Genomic DNA, 22,119 nt, shown 5'->3' with positions numbered 1-22,119 from the left:
GCCCATATGCAATTCACTTTTTCTCCTGAATCTTCTCCTAAGTGATATTTGCATAACTTGTCATAAAATACCCATTAAACCACCAGCAAGCAAGAAAATACTCAAAATAAATTTTGATAGTAATTTTCCACCAACTTGTGGGTACTTTTTAAATTGTAAAATGCTTAAAAGTTATTTTAAGGAGAAGATGAAAATTATCTCCTAGGAGATAACTCAGGAGAAAAAGTTAATTGCATATGGGCCTTTATTTCAATATTTGTTTTTGCTCCAGAATAAATGTGATTGTTGTTCATGGAAAAAATAAGACTTCCCTTAAAAATAAGCCCTAACGCATCTTTTAAAGCTAAAATGAATATGACCATGCAGTATTTTCAGGGATACACGGTATAAACCAGAGCAACTGCTGCAGTTATGATTTGGGGTGCCACTAGAATAGGTGACGGCAATCATTCCAGAGGAAAATGTCTTTGCAATTAGGACAGCCTTTTCCAACTAGTGATAACCCATCATCCAATTCCCAACTTATTGTAAAAGCCTCCCAACGTGTTAGGACTTCATAGCACCACAAACTGACCTTAGCAGCAGAACCGTTGTATTCACTGAAAATCTTATAATGATCGCTGGCACTGAGAAGTGGAAGCCTAGTTTGTCATGCAACTTAATTGCTGACAGCATGCTGCAGAAGCTCTAGTGTTAGCCAATTACAGAAATATTTTTTTAATTCTCACCTCAGCGGTCACAATGAAGGCTCCTCCAAACACTTCCTTATATATATTTATGCATGTGCCCAACAGGGGTCAAATGTCCACTCATTTCCCAAGCACAGAGGAATAGTCACTGGGCCATACCCTACTTACTGTATTTTTGGACTATAAGACTCACTTTTTCTCCCCCAAAAGTGGGGGGGGGGGGGGAAGTCACTGCGTCTTATAGTCCAAATGCAGGAAGTTCCTGACTTGTGAACGTCTGCCAATATGAACCTCCAACCCGCCGCAATGTCGGGACTTCCTGTACTGTGCCCATGCAGAGGAAGACAAGAGGGGACAAACGGACACAGGGGGACACAAAGGGGCAAAGAGGAGGACACAGGGAGACACAAGACAAGGGGACATGAGGTACAAAGGAGGCATAATCCACACTATGCCCCTTCACCATGGATGCACTAGGTTTAGTATATTTTTCCCCTGGTTTTTGTCCTCTAAACCTAGGTGCTTCTTATGGTAAGGAGCGTCTTCTAGTCCGAAAAATACGGTACTTGGGCAGTAATGAGAAATGGGTTGAATATCATTCACATCCCATCCTTTCCTCAACCCACTTTGCTGTATTCTAGAAGCCCCTGTACCACACAACAATGTTGTTCGCCCCCACTGGTGGCCCATCCTCCTGCCCACTATCAGGTCTTGTGCACACTGCAGGCGTTTTTGTTATTTTTTAAGTGCGGGCGATGCCCTGAAAATGCTTACACAATGATTCTCTATGAGATAGTTCATATCTAAGCTGTTCGTTTCCGATCCATTTAGATAAGCGATGCTTAAACCATTTTTGAGGCGATTCCGCCTCAATAGAAGGTATAGGAAAAACTCTCACAAAACTGCTTTGTGGAGCGATAGCGTTTGCATTTTTTAAGAATAAATATATTGTATTCTTTTCCGGAGTTCACTTCCTGACTTGCGTCAGGGAGTGAATTACCAAAACGCTCGGGAAAAACGCGCCAGAAACCGCTAACCACAAAACAGTCGCCCACCAAAGTGCTGGGAATCGGAAACAAAAAATGCCTCAAAATAAGACCACCGCGGACGGACACGCGAGCCGAACGCAATGTGAACAAGGCCTGAGAGTGTGATTAGTGTAAATGGCCACGCCCTGGTCAGAAATATACATCCAAACACTGAACTCTACCATCAAATAGGATGAATCTCCAAAATATTTGCTGTTACTTCATATAGTGCTTGCCCGGCATAACAAAACCAGCTTAAAGAGGAACTCCAGCATAAACAAACATACTGTCATTAAGTTACATTAGTTATGTTAATCAAAATAACTGTGGACGATGGTTGGGCAGAAATGCCTGGTACCAGCCTAATGCCTGGTACACACCATGCAATTTCCGTCAGACAGACGGGTTGAATAGATAATTTCCAACAGGTCAACAGGTCATTTCTATACAAAATTAATCATAAAAACGATCAGGAATCAGATAGGACCTGTCGGGAATTATCTATTTGACCCATCTATCTGATGGAAATTACATGGTGTGTACCAGACATTAAAGTGGACCTTCTTAAGTCTGCAGATATTACACAAGCCTGTTGTGTTTGAAGATTGTTCAAGCAGTAGCCTATTGATGTGATCATTGTGTGCTGGAAGATATGCTTAGTGGGCCATCGAGATAATGACATTTGTTGATATTGTTTGTCCCATCAATAAGGTTTATTCTACCATTGTGCGCTCCCTGATGTGCAGTCATTGCGTGTGTGAAGCCATTGCTGTAGGAGCCTGCAGTCCTGCAGTTGTGCTATGTAATGATGTCCTTGTATCTCTGCAGTTACTGGCAGTGTCTGATTTATTCACCGAGAGGAATCAGTTTGAAATGATGTACACGGCATTAACAGAGCTCCATAAGCAGCACCCATCCGAGGATGAAATTCTTATTCAGTATCTGGTGCCTGCGATCTGCAAGGCGGCGGCCGTGCTGGGAATGGTAAGATAAGCTCTCTCCACTCTAAGTTTTTCCTCTTTCCTTGATGTGGCGGCACGAGCTGTGTACATCGCTGCAAGTCTTCCTAGTGGGTGGGATGAATCGTCCCACTGTGTCCATCATGTCAGCTGCTCTGTCACAGCTGGCTGGAAGGCAAGACAGAGGCACTCCTGCAGAGTAAAGCTGTTCACTGTCACCTGAAAAATAATGCAAGTCATCCATCGTTTCCAGGGCTTACATCACTAATTATGGAGCCTGTAACTATGCAGACTCTTCTGCTGCTTCCTCCTGCCTGCCCCTGGACTGTTAGTGAACCTCTGTACCAAGCAGATTCCAGGTATGAGGTCTCTTTCTGATAAGCCACCTGTGTAACAACTCTCCCCCCCCCCCCCCCCCCATCTACATCAGAATCTCCTACTGAAAACCTCATCTTGGCTAGAGTGTGGCGGCTCAGCATGAAGACAGAGCTGAGGCTTATCTCTGTCCTCACTCCCTGGTTGCTGTATGAATACAGACTTTAGTGTCTGTAGGAGATAAATTGCTTATTGTGGAGAGAATATTTCTCCCCTTTTTATCCTTATTTTTGATTTCTTGAACAACAAGAGAGAAGCAATTCCTTGTACCTCTTATGGTGGCCTTGCATGGCACACATCAAAGTCACAACCACGCGCTAGACTGAAATCAGCCAAAGCAGCTGTTTGGAACTCTCTCCGACGATTATGCAGTGCGTGTACAAGGCTACTTAAAGACTTGCCAGCGACGACCAAGCACATTGTTCCTCTCCTTAGCCTGCCAGCCTGAAGCCACTCCACCTCACACGGTACCATTATTCCTCCGCCCCCCTCTTTCCTCGTTCCTTTTGTTGCTTAGATAGCAACAGTACACGTTGCTCTGCTGTGAACCTGGAGTGAAAATAATTGTATGTGTTGTACGGGTGATAAATTAGTAATATAGAAAAAAAGTCTCATATTTTTATTTTTAGCTTTATAGCTTTATTTTTAAGATCGCTGTTGCAGTTCAGAAACCACATTCTGCCTTTGAAATTTCCTTCAGTTAAACCGCATTAGAATCCATATCTCACGGTTCCTCAGCTGTTTTAGCTTCTATTTACTTTTCAGGAAATAAAACTGACTTGACAAGCTGCCCATAAGCTCTTTTGCATAGATAACAACTTTTAACACTTGCTCTCCTGGAAAACAGAAAGAGACCTCAGATAATTTCTTAGTAGGGCTAGTACCATATGTGTATATCTCATCATGTCATATGTCCCTTCAGGTACGCCTCACGTGAAAAATAAACCTGAACAATCTGGATCTATCATATCCGGACTATGAAGTAAAACGACAAATTTGACATTAAGGGAACTTGAAGCGAGAAGTATATGGAGGCTGCTATATTTTTTTAAACAATACCAGTTACCTGGCAGTCCTGATCTGCATACTTGTTTAGGGTATAAAAGTATTAGAGGCAGATTATCAGCAAGACAGCCAGGCAAATGGTATTGCTCAAATGGAGACAAATATGGCAGCCGCCATATCCCTCTTACTTCAGGTTCCCTTTACAGGGTTAATGTAGAATACTTGTATAATACCCAGGAGTAGTTTACACACTGTCCCCATTATTCAGGCAAAGGTCACCTCTGATTACCGCTTTGTCATATGTATTCATGCCCGTGTAAGCACATACTGTACATTCTAATGGTGACCTGCCTATAGATAGCCTAAACATTTGCCTAAAAATGTTCTGAGATAAAATAACGTAATATAGGTATCTGGCCTGACAGATTTTTGTGACATCAGCAGACACCTCTGCAAATGCTAGCTTTTCAGCCAAGACTCTCCTGAATAGCCGCCTTGGCCGTGTGTCATCTGTGATCAGGAATTCTGCAGCATATTATGAAATCTCTGCTTCTAGGGAGCTTTTAGTGGTATTGCAGCATGCATACGATGTGTGCTTCATTTTACTGATAGGTCTTGGGCTAGGCTCACATTTGCGCTGTAAAAAAAACATTTATCGGATGAGAAGGCAGTGGATCAACGCACGTTCACAGATCCTATGCGAAGCACAGCTCAGACATGTCCGTTGCAAATGGATCAATTGCTTCTGGTTCCATCTGATAAGTGAACCGCATGATTGTGGGGACATGTGATATAGTAACCAGATTTTTTGGGCCCAACCTGAGATAGAGGGGGGGGGGGGGGGAGGAGGAAGGAAACGTGGTGAAAAAGGGATGTAGCCATGACATCACATGGGCGGAGCTATCTAATGTAACAGTGAGGCAGTGGACCAGAGTTCCCAAAACAGTTAGACAAAGTTACCCTTTGGTAATTAGACGAGGGTAATTAGACAGTGTTCCTCCAAACACATGGTATTTGCTATTAACTACTTCCCAACTGAGGGATTTTACCCTCTGACCACCAGAGCAATTTTCACCTTTCAGCGCTCCTTCCATTCATTCGTCTATAATTTTATCATTACTTATCGCAATGAAATGAACTATATCTTGTTTTTTTCGCCACCAATTAGGCTTTCTTTAGGTGGGACATTATGCCAAGAATAATTTTATTCTAAATGTGTTTTAATGGGAAAATAGGAAAAAATGTGGAAATTTTTTTTATTATTTTTCAGTTTTCGGCCTTTATAGTTTTTGAATAATGCATGCTACTGTAATTAAAACCCATTAAATGTATATGCCTATTTATCCCGGTTATAAAACCGTTTAAATTTATGTCCCTATCACAATGTTTGCCGCCAATATTTTAGTTGGAAATAAAGGTGCATTTTTTTCAGTTTTGCGTCCATCCCTAATTACAAGCCCATAGTTTATAAAGTAACAGTGTTATACCCTCTTGACATAAATATTTAAAAAGTTCAGTCCCTAAGGTAACTATTTATGTTTTTTTTTTATTGTAAATTTTTTATTTATTTTTTTAATTACAAAAAAAAAAAATTGGGGAGTGTGGGAGGTAAGGAGTTAATTTTTTGTGTAAAACAAGTTTATTTGTGTGTAAAAAATGGTTAGGGTGTAGTTTTACTATTTGGCCACAAGATGGCAACATTACCAATTTGTTTCATGCGACCTGCAAGCGTCCTTCCGGACGCTTGCAGGAAGTAGAAAGAGGCTGGGACTTTGTTATTTTTTCACAATGATCGCGCTGCTCAGCCGAGCGGCAGCAGATCATTGCGGGGCTTAGATCAACGAACGGGAATGGATTTTCCCGTTCGTTGATCTCTGGGCGAGCGGGCGGCGGCGTGTTTACTAGCGGCGGGCAGCGTGTTTACGAGCGGGAGCGCGGACAGCGGCGGGAGTGCGCGAAGTACGGATTTCTCCGTCCCTGGGGGTGAAAGGATGGAAAAAGGGGCGGAGAAATCCGTACGCGCGGGGGTAAAGTGGTTAATTAGCATACCATTTAGTAATCATGAGCCCCCAAAATAACAAATGCTGCAACAATAACCCCAAAGTAGGAAATACAGACACTATGAACATCAAGTAATAAATGCAGCAACCATTACCTCCGACACACGAAATGCAACAACCATTACTTCTGACACACAAAATGTAACAGCCATTACCTCCGACACATGAAATGTAACAGCCATTACCTCCGAAACACAAAAAATGCAACAGCCATTACCTCCGACACACGAAATGCAACAGCCATTACCTCCGACACACGAAATGCGACAGCCATTACCTCCGACACACGAAATGCGACAACCATTACCCCCGACACACGAAATGCAACAACCATTACCTCCGACACACAAAATGTAACAGCCATTACCTCCGACACATGAAATGCAACAGCCATTACCTCTGACACATGAAATGTAACAGCCAGTACCTCTGACACATGAAATGTAACAGCCATTACCTCCGACACACAAAATGTAACAGCCATTACCTCCGACACACAAAATGTAACAGCCATTACCTCCGATACACAAAATGCAATGGCCGATACCTCCGACACACGAAATGCAACAATCATTACCTCTGTGACATGAAATGTAACAGCCATTGCCTCCGACACATGAAATGCATTTCATGTGTCCGGAGGTAACGATTATTGCAACAACCATTACCTCTGACTCATGAAATGCAACAACTATTACCTCTGACACATGAAATGCAGTAAACGGGAAAAGAGGCAAACATTTCCCAGGAGGGTGACACTAGGTGGGGAGGAGGGTGACATTGGGTGGGCGCTCTCACCTTCCTTTCCCTGTCTTCCCTAGGGTCCCCTTGCAACTCTTCAGTCGGAGGGTGGGCAGCACACTGTGCGTGGGGCTGATGTGGCCACGCCTACTAAGGTTAATCTGAGTTCGGGCAGCACGCTGTGGCTGCGCACCTGCTACTGTCTACCTGCATGGAGGGTGGGCAGGACGTTAACCTGGACACATTGCTGCCTGGGATAGGGGACTATGAATCCGGGACATGTCTCAGCTAAAGCGGGAGGTCTGGTCACCATAGATATATAGCATGCTGTGTATGACATATCCCATGTATTGGACACAATGTAGTCGTTAATCGAGTATTCAGAATTCTGTGCTGTGCATAGTGGTAGCACCTCTGTTGTACCGTACACCACAGAAATCGGATGCATTGTATTACTGAATTGTATCATCATCATTGTCTAATGCACTCAGGTCATAGTTACTATTGGGCACAATTGATGCCGTTGAACATTTTCAGGATAAAGCTATTGCGGAACCTGTCAGCCGTCTCTTAGAGAGCACTCTGCGCAGCACCCACATGCCCAGCCGCATTGGAGCTCTGCATGGCATCCTCTATGTGTTGGAATGTGATCTCCTAGATGATACAGCCAAGCAGCTCATACCAATCATCAGCGACTACCTGCTCTCCAACCTGAGGGGCATTGCACAGTAAGTCTTCCATCTCCCAAGCTATGGCTCTACTCTTGTTTTCTTATTCAGTATGGTCCTATTGCACAGTCCTGGCCAAAGGTGTTGAGAATAGCAAAGATGCTGGTTTTCACAAAGTTCTAGATCTGCTTGTCAGTTGTTTACAATTACAAGTGTGCAATATTGTCAAATAATGAAGGTTAAGGTCGGCACTGCAGTCATCAATATTTATTTATCATGAGTGATATGCAACAGCATCGTTCAAAACCGAAGTGAGCCTGTGTAGCAATCAAAGCATAGATGCACATACCGGTCCTGGTGAGCAGTCAGTGGCATGGTGGGTGCAGGGCACAAGTAGCCTGATGGCCTTTTTGCGCCACTCAGCACCTCTACGGAGGCTTGCAGCGGGCGTGCAAGTCACCTGTATGTATGTATGTGTATATATATATATATATATGTGCGTGCATAGTGTCATTTCCGCTTGCGTCGTCACGTACAATCGTTCCATGCGTAAATACAAATGGAATGCATATGCGTTCCAGCGTCGGCCTCGTAAAATAGTGCGTGTGCTGCGCAGCAAAATACGCCTGACGCATGTCGTGCAGTACTCATTCGCAGACTGATAACATGGCAACACTATTGTGTTATGCACGGTGTGTGTCAATGAAACTAGGTGGCCAATTTCAATGCAAAAGGTCACAGGCAAAGTGTGGATTCAGGAACTGAATGTGAGGAGGTTTGCATCAAGTCATAGTGGCTTGGGAAAAAAGTGCCAAGTCCATCCATGCCCGACCAGCATGCATTGGATAGGTTAAAAAAATGATTGTGGGGTAGAAGCAAATGAAAACTAGTGTGGTAGTGAAGTGGTCACCCTATATAAATTAGAAAGGGACATGGGATGAGAGGAACAGATGGAAATGCCACATGTATTTATTATACAAGCCTTCAGAACAGAACTATTCTAAATGTTTATCGCTGCTGATCGGAGGGGAGGTCTGATACTAGACGAAGAGAGGAGCTCAGGTAGCAGCGACCCAAAGGGCAGGCAGCTTGCACAGAAAGGGTCCCGGGCCCCTCACTCTAGTGTTAGTTGTCGACCCCCCCCCCCCCTGATGGCAGCCCTGATCGTGGAATAGGGACACTGGCCTGCGATGTAGGGACATTACCAGTATGTTGTAAGTTCCTTTGAATAACTGTTAAGACATTGAGTACACTGAGGGACATATCAGTACTATAAAGTACATAATAATTAGACCTTTAACAAAGTTTTCCATAAATGTATTGGTTGCCCTTCCATCCTCCTGTGCATTTGTGAATTCAGTAGTCCTATATGCTTGCTTTTCCTTTCAGCTGTGTCAACCTGCATAACCAGCAGCACATTCTGGTGATGTGTGCAGCTGCTTTCTACCTGATTGAAAACTACCCTCTGGATGTGGGGCCAGAATTCACCGCAGGCATCATACAGGTGGGTGCTCCCGATCTCCTGCTATCTCCATCACCACAGTCTGGGGGGATAGAACAGGCTGATGTGTGATAAATACAGACAAGCTGTGCTGCCTAGAGCAATGTATATGATTACATGTGTCAGCCTTGTAGTGCACATCAAAAGAATTAAAGGAAAAGAGAGTGAGGTTATTTTTCTGAACTGGGTATTGGTAAAGAATAGCTTTTGTCTATTAATATATAGCTTTTGTCATTAATACTTTTAAAAACAATTTTGTGTCTGGAAAGTTATCAACTGTAGGACTATAGGTCCCAAGTGTCCCTCTTTCGGAGGGACAGTCCCTCTTTGGGAACCTAACCCCTCTGTCCCTTTTTCTTACTCATTTGTCCCTCTTTCAGATCTGTGTAAATATGTGTATTTTTCTCCTGAAATGTGTATTTCTGTACTCCCATCCTTTTACGTTGATATATTTCTTACTTGCCAATTTTAATATGAAGGAAAATGAACCAGGATAGAAAGGACCAGTGTGGTTTGAATTCTAAAACACCATATTTTTCTTATGCAATCTTTATGGTATGTGTGCTGGGGGTGTGGTTAGGGGATGTGGCTTAAGTGTACTCCTTCCTTATCTCAAAAAGTTGGGAGCTATGCAGAAGTGTTACCCCATGACTGCAATTAGTGGAGGAGGAGTTGAAGCAGCTTGCTGTAGGCAGTCACCATGGTGTTAGTGGTGAATGTAAATACACTAACTGTGGTTAAAATGTTCTAAAGCTTTACTACTTTACTAAATGTGTTGATAAGTTCAGCACTGCTCTGCATGCACTGTCGGCCCCAGCTGCTATTTTCCATAGTGTAGGGTAGCTGTGGCCTTCTCCCCAGCATCTGTGTTTGGTCTGCAACAGGCCTGTCCAAATGACGGACCACGGGCCACATCCTGCCCTCGAAAGCTTGCGCCATGGCCAGTCACTCCCCCTCCTCTCACTACTTCTGCCACGCCCCCCAAAGCCAGAAACTTGCAGCTCCGCCCTTCCCAGACCAAGACTCTCAGGAGCTTGGCCCTCCACATCCACAAAGATAGACAGCACTGGTCTGCACAGCTTCGGCCACTTCCAGCTAGTGTGAGCTTCCATCCATAAACATTGGACAATGCAAGGATAGGGTATAGGCTGTATAGTGTACTGGTTAATGGTTTTGCCTCTGACACAGGGGAGCAAGGTTCTAATCTCAGCTTTACTGTTCAGTAAGCCAGTACCTAGTCAGTAGGAGACCTTTGGCAAGACTGCCTAACACTGCTACTGCCTACTGAGTGCCCTAGTGGCTGTAGCTCTGGCGTTTTGAGTCTGCCAGGAGAAGAGTGCAATATAAATGTTCTGTGTCTTGTCTTGGCATGCACATGCGCACCACCTAGCGTTAACTAGAGAGGGTCAACATTAATAACTCAGAATAAATGTACATGCATTCTAAGATGCATAAATTTGCCTCAGCGTGAAATTAGAATGTTGTTGGCCATCCCTAGTGTTAAAAGGAACTTGTGGTGTGACACCTATGGAAGCTGCTATATTTATTTCCTTTTAAACAATACCCGTTGCCTGGCAGTGCTGCTGATCTTTCTGGTTCAGTAGGATCTAAATCACACACCTGAAACAAGCATGCAGCTAATCTTGTCAGATTTGTTATAAGGTGCGTACACACCTTCAAATGTCGGGTCGTCAGACCCGCCCGCGGTGCGGCCGTTCTGGCGACAGTTTCCCCATGGTTACAGTCTGTCGGCAGGCTGATATTGCTGGTTTTGACTGATCCGCTGTGTGTACACACAGGGAAACTGTCGCCAGAACGGCCGCCCCGTCGTTTGCAGGAATCCGGCGTGTGTACGCGCCTTTATACATCTAATCTGCATGCTTGTCCAAGGTCTAAGCTTAAAGTATTATAGGCAGAGGATCAGCAGGACAACCAGGCAATGCAAATTATTTAAAAGGAAATAAAATGTAAATCTCCATATCCCTCTCACCTCGGGTTTCCTTTAAAGGGAACCTTAACTGAGAGGGATATGGATGTTTTCCTTTTAAACAATACCAGTTGCTTGTCGGTCCTGCTGATCGCTGCAGTAGTGGCTGAATCACACACCTGAAACAAGCATACAGCTAATCCAGTCTGACTTCAGTCAGAGCACCTGATCTGCATGCTTGTTCAGGGGCTGTGGCTAAAAGTATTAGAGATGCAGGATCAGCAGGAGAGTCAGGCAACTGGTATTACTTTAAAAAGAAAAATCCATATCCTTCGCAGTTTAGGTTCCCTTTAACCCACTTGCCGTTCCAATTGTGTCGGCAAGGGGGCGGCGCAGCACTTTTTTTTTTTTAATTCATGTAGCTAGCCTAGCGCTAGCTACATGATAGCCGCTGACAAGCGGCATCCCCCTACCTAAACCCATCGCCGCCGGCGCTCTCTGCAAGCAGGAAATCCGTTCAGAAACAGGATTTCCTGCTGAGTGCGGGATGACGTCGGGACGTCAGAGGGAATCCCAATCCACCCCTCAGCGCTGCCTGGCACTGATTGGCCAGGCTGCGCAAGGGGTCTGGAGGGGGGGTGGCGGGTAGCAGCGACTCAGCGGCGATCGAAATATGCACGCACCTAGCAAAGTGCTAGCTGCGTGCAATAAAAGAATTGTGAAAATCGGCGCAGCGGGGCCTGAGAAATCCTCCTGCGCAGGTTACCCCGAGCTGAGCTTGGGATAACCGGCAAGGAGGTTAAGGGCCCTTTTCCACTAGAGACGATTTGATTCAAATCTCAAATTGCTAGGGTTGCTACTTTAACATGGGAATCGTGATAAGTATTTTCCACTGTAGCAATTTAATTTTCTGCAAAGCACAATCGACTTCTGGAGCGATTTTGAGAGCGATTGTGCAGTGCAAATGCATTGCATACGAAAAATCGCAATCGCATAACAAAATTAATGAAAAATCGCAATTGCTGGTATTTGTGACTTGCGATTGCTAGTGGAAAAGAGCCCTAAAGTGGACCTGAACTCTTGCACAGGACACCGTGTGTGCATTTAGAGAGTTTAGCCTGTCTAATTCCCCCTCATCTGTGACTAATCACAAGTGTAATTTGATCTCTCCCCTGTGTCACCTGACAGCCACGGCAGACAAATTAGATAAGCTGATTTGAAAGCACAGGATGTTAACAATATATCTGCTTCCATGAAATCAGAAAGTAGACAAACTGCAGATGTATTGCAGGATTTGTATCTGCTGTAACAAAGAAGTGTTTTTCTGTTAGTTATTGTGTTGCGTATCTTTTAGAGCAGAGAGGAAGTTCTGAGTTCAGGTCCGCTTTAAGCTGAGATGATCTCAGGCTAGAGCAGACTTTGGTAGGAATGTCACACAAATCCTCTGCATAGCTGCAACATAAGCAGCAAACCTTTGTGTAGATGGGAAGAGGCTGGACCTGTCGCACAGCTTCTGCAGCAGACGTTTGTCACGCGTTTGTGAAACCCCTACACACCACTGATGTATGTCAGTCCTTCACTCTGCACAGTGGTGTGTGACTGTGTCAGCAGCTGATTTGAAGTGGTGAATTCACAGCTCTTTAGTCACCTGTGAGAACCAGTCCTAGCAAGAAGCACTGAGAAGAAACTGGAGGAAATCTCCATTGTTTTTGTAAAGTACATGTGATTTTGTCATACTGCTGCTGAGGAATGACCTCTCTCTCTCTCTCTCTCTCTCTCTCTCTCTCTCTCTCTCTCTCTCTCTCTCTCTCTCTCGCCCCCCTAGATGTGTGGCGTGATGGTGTCGGGCAGCGAGGAGTCCACCCCTTCCATGATATATCACTGTGTCCTGAGAGGCTTAGAGCGCCTCCTGCTGTCAGAGCAGCTCTCCAGGCTGGATGCAGAGGCGCTGGTTAAGCTCAGTGTTGACAGAGTGAATATGCACAGTCCACACCGGGCCATGACTGCATTAGGACTGATGCTAACATGCATGTACACAGGTGGGTGTGATGTGATGCCATTGTAATTGTACATGCTCTAATCATTTCCTGTCTTGACTACTGTAACACCCTTCTCTGTGGTTTACCAAAAAGCAGACAGGCACCTCTCCAGTCCCTACTAAACTCTGCTGCCGTCTCATCCACCTCTCCTCCTGCTCCTCTGAGACTATCTCTGCCAGTCTATTGTTAACCAATTATCCAAAGGATTCAGTTTAAAGGTAATTTGAAAGGGGGGGGATTAGCATTAAAATATACCTACCTGGGGCTTCCTCCCGCTCCCTCCTGCCTAATCACTCCCACGGCGTCCTCTTCTCACTCTCTGTTCAGTCCTTCAGTCCGGAGCCAAGTGCACAGGTGCAGAACGCTCCCGGCGACTGGAGCCAGACGGGAGCGCGCCTGGCTGGACTGCGCATGCGCCGACTGGCCTAGACTGATGGAAGTTGCTGGCGAACGGAGAGGGAGAAGGGGATGTAGCAGGGAGCGATCAGGCCGGAGGGGGCTGGAGGAAGTCCCAGGTATGCATGCTTTATTGGTAATCACCCATCTCAGGTACACTTTAAACTCCTCATGCTGTCGTACAAAGCTCTGCATAAGCTGTCACCTCCATAAGCTCCAGATGGAGGAATCTTTATTTTTCCCTTAGGATCCTTTAGAATGCACTCATGTCCATTTGAATTCATCTTCTTCTCCTTACATTTCCGTATTAACCACTTGCCGACCGCCTACTTCATATTGGCGGCGGCAAAGTGGCAGCCCCAGGACCACGTAACGCAGATTGGCGTCAGGTCCTGGGGCACTCTCTGGCCGGGGATCGCGCGCTGGGATGCGCGCGCATCCACCGGCAATAGGCTCCGCCCACCCGTGACGTCAACCCGCCGGCCAATCGGAAGCGCCGGCGGGTTGTTAACCCGACGATCCCCGGATAGGAAGCGTATAATACGCTTTGTAATGTTTACAAAGTGTATTATACAGGCTGCCTCCTGCCCTGGTGGTCCCAGTGTCCGAGGGACCACCAGGGCAGGCTGCAGCCACCCTAGTCTGCACCCAAACACACTGATCTGCCCCCCCCTGCCCCCTGATCGCCCACAGTACCCCTAAGACCCCCCCCTGCCCACCCCCCAGACCACCATTTGCACACAATCACCCCCCTAATCACCCATCAATCACTCCCTGTCACTATCTGTCAACGCTATTTTTTTTTTTAGTCCCTAAACTGCCCCCTGCTCCCTCCTGATCACCCCCCCACCCCTCAGATTCTCCCCAGACCCCCCCAGACCCTCCCCCCCCCCCTGTGTACTGTATGCATCTATCCCCCCTGATCACCTGTCAATCACCCGTCAATCACCCATCAATCACCCGTCAATCACCCCCTGTCACTGCCACCCATCAATCAGCCCCTAACCTGCCCCTTGCGGGCAATCTGATCACCCACCCACACCAATAGATCGCCTGCAGATCCGACATCAGATCACCTCCCAAATCCATCGTTTACATCTATTCTCTCCTCTAAACACCCACTAATTACCCATCAATCACCCCCTATCACCACCTGTCACTGTTACCCATCAGATTAGACCCTTGCGGGCACCCAATCGCCCGCCCACACGCTCAGATTGCCCTCAACCCCCCCCTTATCGATTCGCCAGTGCATTATTTACATCCGTTCTTCCCTGTAATAACCCACTGATCACCTGTCAATCACCCCCTGTCACTGCCACCCATCAATCACCCCCTGTCACTGCCACCCATCAATCAGCCCCTAACCTGCCCCTTGCGGGCAATCTGATCACCCACCCACACCAATAAATCGCCCGCAGATCCGACATCAGATCACCTCCCAAATCCATCGTTTACATCTATTCTCTCCTCTAAACACCCACTAATTACCCATCAATCACCCATCAATCACCCCCTATCACCACCTGTCACTGTTACCCATCAGATTAGACCCTTGCGGGCACCCAATCGCCCGCCCACACGCTCAGATTGCCCTCAACCCCCCCCCCCTTATCGATTCGCCAGTGCATTATTTACATCCGTTCTTCCCTGTAATAACCCACTGATCACCTGTCAATCACCCCCTGTCACTGCCACCCATCAATCACCCCCTGTCACTGCCACCCATCAATCAGCCCCTAACCTGCCCCTTGCGGGCAATCTGATCACCCACCCACACCAATAGATCGCCCGCAGATCCGACATCAGATCACCTCCCAAGCGCAGTGTTTACATCTATTCTCTCCTCTAAACACCCACTAATTACCCATCAATCACCCCCTATCACCACCTGTCACTGTTACCCATCAGATTAGACCCTAATCTGCCCCTTGCGGGCACCCAATCACCCGCCCACACCTCAGAACGCCCTCAGACCCCAGCCCTGATCACCTCGCTAGTGCATTGCTTGCATCTATTTCCCCCCTCTAATCACACCTTGAGACACCCATAAATCACCTCCTGTCACCCCCTAGCACACCTACCCATCAGATCAGGCCCTAATTTGCCCCGTGTGGGCTCCTGATCACTCGGCCAAACCCTCAGATCCCCCTCAGACCCCCTTCCGATCACCTCCCCAGTGCATTGATTGCATCTATTTTCCCCTCTAACCGCCCCCTGAGACACCCATCAATCACCTCCTGTCACCCCCCTAGCACTCCTATCCATCAGATCAGGCCCAATTCATCCTGTCATCTAAGAGGCCACCCTGCTTATGACCGTTTCCACAAAATTTGCCCCCTCATAGACCACCTGTCATCAAAATTTGCAGATGCTTATACCCCTGAACAGTCATTTTGAGAAATTTGGTTTCCAGACTACTCACAGTTTTGGGCCCGTAAAATGCCAGGGCAGTATAGGAACCCCACAAGTGACCCCATTTTAGAAAGAAGACACCCCAAGGTATTCTGTTAGGTGTATGATGAGTTCATAGAAGATTTTATTTTTTGTCAAAAGTTAGCGGAAATTGGATTTTTATTGTTTTTTTCACAAAGTGTCATTTTTCACTAACTTGTGACAAAAAATAAAATCTTCTATGAACTCACCATACCCCTAACGGAATACCTTGGGGTGTCGTCTTTCTAAAATGGGGTCACTTGTGGGGTTCCTATACTGCCCTGGCATTTTAGGGGCCCTAAACCGTAGGGAGTAGTCTAGAAAACAAATGCCTCAAAATGACCTGTGAATAGGACGTTGGGCCCCTTAGCGCACCTAGGCTGCAAAAAAGTGTCACACATGTAGTATCGCCATACTCAGGAGAAGTAGTATAATGTGTTTTGTGGTGTATTTTTACACATACCCATGCTGGGTGGGAGAAATCTCTCTGTAAATGGACAATTGTGTGTAAAAAAAATCAAAAATGTGTCATTTACAGAGATATTTCTCCCACCCAGCATGGTTATATGTAAAAATACACCACAAAACACATTATACTACTTCTTCTGAGTACGGCGATACCACATGTGTGACACTTTTTTGCAGCCTAACTGTGCTAAGGGGCCCAAAGTCCAATGAGTACCTTTAGGATTTCACAGGTCATTTTGAGACATTTGGGTTCAAGACTACTCCTCACGGTTTAGGGCCCCTAAAATGCCAGGGCAGTATTGGAACCCCACAAATGACCCCATTCTAGAAAGAAGACACCCCAAGGTATTCCGTTAGGAGTATGGTGAGTTCATAGAAGATTTTATTTTTTGTCACAAGTTAGCGGAAATTGATATGTATTGTTTTTTTTTTCACAAAGTGTCATTTTCCGCTAACTTGTGACAAAAAAAAAATCTTCTATGAACTCACCATACCCCTAACGGAATACCTTGGGGTGTCTTCTTTCTAAAATGGGGTCACTTGTGGGGTTCCTATACTGCCCTGGCATTTTAGGGGCCCTAAACCGTGAGGAGTAGTCTAGAATCCAAATGCCTCAAAATGACCTGTGAATAGGACGTTAGGCCCCTTAGCGCACCTAGGTTGCAAAAAAGTGTCACACATGTGGTATCGCCGTACTCAGAAGAAGTAGTATAATGTGTTTTGAGGTGTATTTTTATACATACCCATGCTGGGTGGGAGAAATCTCTCTGTAAATGGACAATTGTGTGTAAAAAAAATCAAATAATTGTCATTTACAGAGATATTTCTCCCACCTAGCATCTGTATGTGTAAAAATACACCCCAAAACACATTATACTACTTCTCCTGAGTACGGCGGTACCACATGTGTGGCACTTTTTTGCACCCTAAGTGCGCTAAGGGGCCCAAAGTCCAATGAGTACCTTTAGGATTTCACAGGTCATTTTGCGACATTTGGTTTCAAGACTACTCCTCGCGGTTTAGGGCCCCTAAAATGCCAGGGCAGTATAGGAACCCCACAAATGACCCCATTTTAGAAAGAAGACACCCCAAGGTATTCCGTTAGGAGTATGGTGAGTTCATAGAAGATTTTATTTTTGTCACAAGTTAGCAGAAAATGACACTTTGTGAAAAAAAACAATTCAAATCAATTTCCGCTAACTTGTGACAAAAAAAAAAAATCTTCTATGAACTCACCATCCTCCTAATGGAATACCTTGGGGTGTCTTCTTTCTAAAATGGGGTAATTTGTGGGATTCCTATACTGTCCTGGCATTTTAGGGGCCCTAAACCGTGAGGAGCAGTCTTGAAACGAAATTTCTCAAAATGACCTGTGAAATCCTAAAGGTACTCATTGGACTTTGGGCCCCTTAGCGCAGTTAGGGTGCAAAAAAGTGCCACACATGTGGTATCGCCGTACTCAGGAGAAGTAGTATAATGTGTTTTGGGGTGTATTTTTCCACATACCCATGCTGAGTGGGAGAAATATCTCTATAAATTGACAATTGTGTGTAAAAAAAATAAAACAATTGTCATTTACAGAGATATTTCTCCCACCCAGCATGGGTATGTGTAAAAATACACCCCAAAACACATTATACTACTTCTCCTGAGTACGGCAATACCACATGTGTGGCACTTTTTTGCAGCCTAACTGCGCTAAGGGGCCCAAAGTCCAATGAGCATCTTTAGGCTTTACAGGGGTGCTTACAATTAGGCACCCCCCAAAATGCCAGGACAGTGAACACACCCCACAAATGACCCCATTTTGGAAAGTAGACACTTCAAGGTATTCAGAGAGTAGCATAGTGAGTCCGTGGCAGATTTCATTTTTTTTTGTCGCAAGTTAGAAGAAATGGAAACTTTTTTTTTTTTTTTTTTTTTTGTTACAAAGTGTCATTTTCCTCTTACTTGTGACAAAAAATAAAATCTTCTATGAACTCACCATGCCTCTCACTGAATACTTTGGGATGTCTTCTTTCCAAAATGGGGTCATTTGGGGGGGATTTGTACTATCCTGGAATTTTAGCCCCTCATGAAACCTGACAGGTGCGCAGAAAAGTCAGAGATGCTTGAAAATGGGAAAATTCACTTTTGGCACCATAGTTTGTAAACGCTATAACTTTTACCCAATCCAATAAATATACACTGAATGTTTTTTTTTTTATCAAAGACATGTAGCAGAATAACTTTCGCGCTCAAATATATAGGAAATTTTACTTTATTTGAAAAATGTCAGCACAGAAAGTTAAAAAAGTCATTTTTTTGACAAAATTCATGTCTTTTTTGATGAATATAATAAAAAGTAAAACTCGCAGCAGCAATCAAATAGCACCGAAAGAAAGCTGTATTAGTGACAAGAAAAGGAGGTAAAATTCATTTAGGTGGTAGGTTGTATGACTGAGCAATAAACCGTGAAAGCTGCAGTGGTCCGAATGGAAAAAAAGGCTCTGGTCCTTAAGGGGTTTTATGACTGCAGTCCTTAAGTGGTTAATCTCCAGATACCTCCCCGCCCGATACCTCCTTTCCTCCCAGGAGACCCCTTTGTCCCTCTAGCTTGGTCACCACCTCGCACTCCTGTATCCAGGACTTCTCATGGGTGGTCCCTCTCCTTTGGAACACTCTCCCAAAGCCTGTCCGTCATGCTATGGATGATGTTAGCCCTTTGTAAATAAAAAATGAAAATAATACATTTTATTTACAAAGCTGTGTATGTAGCTGGAGAAAAACATGCTAATTGTAGACTTGAAGCTCCGTCTGGCTACGATTCTGTTTAGTATCCAGTCCATGTAATGCATGTACAAATGATAGGATGAGGTAGCCTGTTGCCCACAGTGGAGACACAGATTACATGACTATTTACAGAGAAAATGCTTAGAGTATCTTTCAATTGGTATCCAGGCTTGCCTTCAGGTTGCCTCAGTGTTGTTGTCACTACGCCATTGTGCTTTGGAAGATGTAATCCTTATGTTCCTTCTGTTTTATTTAGGTAAAGAGAAGATCAGCCCGGGGCGTACCACAGATCCAAGTCCTGCTGCCCCAGACAGCGAGTCTGTCATTGTGGCCATGGAACGGGTTTCTGTGCTTTTTGACAGGTAAGATACTCTTATTTATAAAACAGTATGTGATCATAAGTGTTCCCACCTTAAAGGATTTCGGAGGTGACAATTCGGTCTTAAAGTGGAACTGAAGATTCATCTAAAACAGAGATCCTCCATTCTCCTACCACGGTGCAGTTTCGTTACCACCGACTTGTAAGGACAGGAACGGGAAGAAGGGAACACGTGGCCAGGGATGTGCAGGCGCAGTTGCTGTCGATTTACAAGTCGGCAGTAATGAAACTGCACCGCGGCGGGAGAACGGAGGATTATGGAGGACTGGCACAGGACAGGATGGCTACAAGGGGCTGGCAGAAGCCCCAGGTAAGTGAAACTCTTTATTTTAGCTGTATCTTCAGTTCCACTTTAAATGTTTTACATACTTCCATAATGCTATCCAAACGAGGAATGTGTCTTCTATTGCCCCCCACTAGGCTCTATTCATCTGTAATTCAGCTAGGACTAGGCCCGGAGCCCCTGGGTGGGAACCTATCAACTGGACACAGTATAACCCGCATGTGCACAGTTAGGGGAAGTTTACGTCATGTGCATGCACAGTTGTATTCTAGCCGCGCCTGCGCTCCCGGTGGTCTTCTGAACAGGATACTAGTTTACTTCTGGGAATCACAGAGTAACGCACTGCAACTTTTGCGGTAATTGTGGTGCCTGGAGCACTTCCATCACACCAGGGGACTGTAGCCTGTCTCATAGAGAATAATGGCCGCTGCAGCAGGAGAGAATACTGTGACGCAACGTCACATGTGTGAAATGGGCCTGTGGCTGTCTTTATCACCTACTTATGTCTGTCTTCTCAATCACCTACTTTGGATATGTTTGTATATCAGACCTTGTGGCTCCCGTCTCCTTCCACTGGCTGCATGCTCGTCCCAGGCGTGTGTTTCAGAAGTCTAAATATCAGATTTATAGTCAGGCAAGTGGTATATTTACACGGAAAGAAATATGGTAGCCTTTTATTAGCCTATTATTCTTTAAAATATCACAGTAGTACATACATGCTTTGTCTCTTTTCTAAATCTGATCTCATGGGAGTTCCTCTCCTATATGTTAACCTGAGAACACCCTCAATAAGAGAGGACCCAACATGACCATATCCTCAGTGTTGCAGCATCACTTTCTGAGTGGCTGGCAAAGTGCAGAGGAAACACATTTTGGTACATCCCTGGTGAGATCAGACTTGGGAAGGACACTAGGAGAACATCTCATTGACCATCTCTATTACTTTATAGATTTGCAGCTAAACTGTGTGGGTTACAACTATGTATTTAAAGAGAACCTGTAACAAAAAAAATCTCCCTCTGGGACATACTTACCTCGGGAGGGGGAAGCCTCAGGGTCCCAATGAGGCTTCCCGTCCTCTGTGGCCTGGGGCAATCCAGCACTGGCTCCACCAAAATTTTTTCGCCAAAGCCTGACAAACCATGTGCAGGCGCAGTATTTACCTACCGTAATCCTGCGCAGGCGCAGTAGTGGCACTTTATTCTGGCTAAGGCGGAAATAGCCGAGCCCGATCTATTCGCTCTAATGCGCAGGCGCAAACGAGCAGATACGATCAGGCTCAGCTATTTCTGCCTTAGCCCGAACTAAGAGCTGCGCCTGCGCTGGATTGCGGTAGGTAAATATTTACCTCGCCACTGTTTGGGGGTCACAGCGCTGGATTGCCGGGACAGAGGAGGACGGGGGATCCAGAGGCTTCCCCCACCCCAGGTAAGTATCCCCCAGAAGGATTTTTTTTTTACAAGTTTTCTTTAGGATAAAACACATGAAAAATCTAAGGAGTGCCATTAAATCAGTACAGTCTAAATACAACATGATTTCATTCTCAAAATGTTTAGTAACCTAAGCTGAGGACAAGGTGCCGTGCATTCTGGGGCCATTTTTTTTCCCCTCTCCTTGCATCCGAGAGATGGGAAGACTTCCAAGGCTTTTTAAATAGTGTAGTAGTGACATAATGAATAAAACTGCTTATTTTTTTACAATATTCATTTATCGATTATTTAGTCAGGGTTTGCCCATTGCAAATTCTTTCCTCTCCCTGATTTACATTCTAAAATGTATAACTACTTTCCTAGGGGTCTGTGCTAGGCAAGGGGACACCGCAGAATACCGAGGGAAGCCTCGATAAGGTCCAGAGGCTTCCCTCTCTTTGAGCAAGTTGTCTATTTTTGTATCCGGGCTCCGGCTCAGATACACTTTAAATCTGCTGTTCATCTTCAGGAGTCTTCAGCAACTCTCATCTGTAGGGATAGATCAGTGGTCCTCAAACTAAGGCCTGCGGGCCGAATGTTGCCCCCTGGGGATTTTTTACCAGCCCCCCACACACAAAATGTATTATTGATGCGGTCAGCTACATCTTTAAATATTGGTGGTCCACATATAGAATGAAGCCAGAAAGCAGTAATTTGCTGGTTTCCAATCAAATTCCACATCAGGTGACACTGTTGTCCAGTTGGACTGAAGGTTGTCACCTGGGTATGCATCACTGTCTGGCCCACAAAGACTTCTATGTATACTCTGGCCCCCCAGCAGTCTGAAGTATGTTGACCCGGCCCCCGACCCAAAACGTTTGGGGACCCTTGGGATAGGTAAAAAACTGCCCCAGAATGCATAGCGGCTCCTGCTTGGGTTACTGACAAATTTGAGAATGAAAAAGGTAGAAGTTAAGCTGAAAT

General features: G+C 45.3%; 1 protein-coding gene across 2 annotated transcripts in view; it reads left to right on the top strand.

Moving 5' to 3' along the window:
- HTT (huntingtin) overlaps nt 1-22,119 on the top strand; it is a 289,833-nt gene that overhangs the window by 249,293 nt on the left and 18,421 nt on the right. For both annotated transcript variants that reach the window (XM_068276315.1, XM_068276307.1), the window contains 5 exons: nt 2,546-2,701; nt 7,395-7,585; nt 8,915-9,029; nt 12,779-12,992; nt 19,321-19,426. In XM_068276315.1, the coding sequence (XP_068132416.1) occupies nt 2,546-2,701; nt 7,395-7,585; nt 8,915-9,029; nt 12,779-12,992; nt 19,321-19,426 (782 nt within the window). The remainder of the gene's footprint in view (nt 1-2,545; nt 2,702-7,394; nt 7,586-8,914; nt 9,030-12,778; nt 12,993-19,320; nt 19,427-22,119) is intronic.

Source organism: Hyperolius riggenbachi, chromosome 1, assembly GCF_040937935.1.
Source record: "Hyperolius riggenbachi isolate aHypRig1 chromosome 1, aHypRig1.pri, whole genome shotgun sequence".
NCBI classification, from domain to species: Eukaryota; Metazoa; Chordata; class Amphibia; order Anura; family Hyperoliidae; genus Hyperolius; species Hyperolius riggenbachi.
The sequence above is the reverse complement of the archived record's forward strand: the minus strand, read 5'-3'. Positions and strand labels throughout refer to the sequence as shown.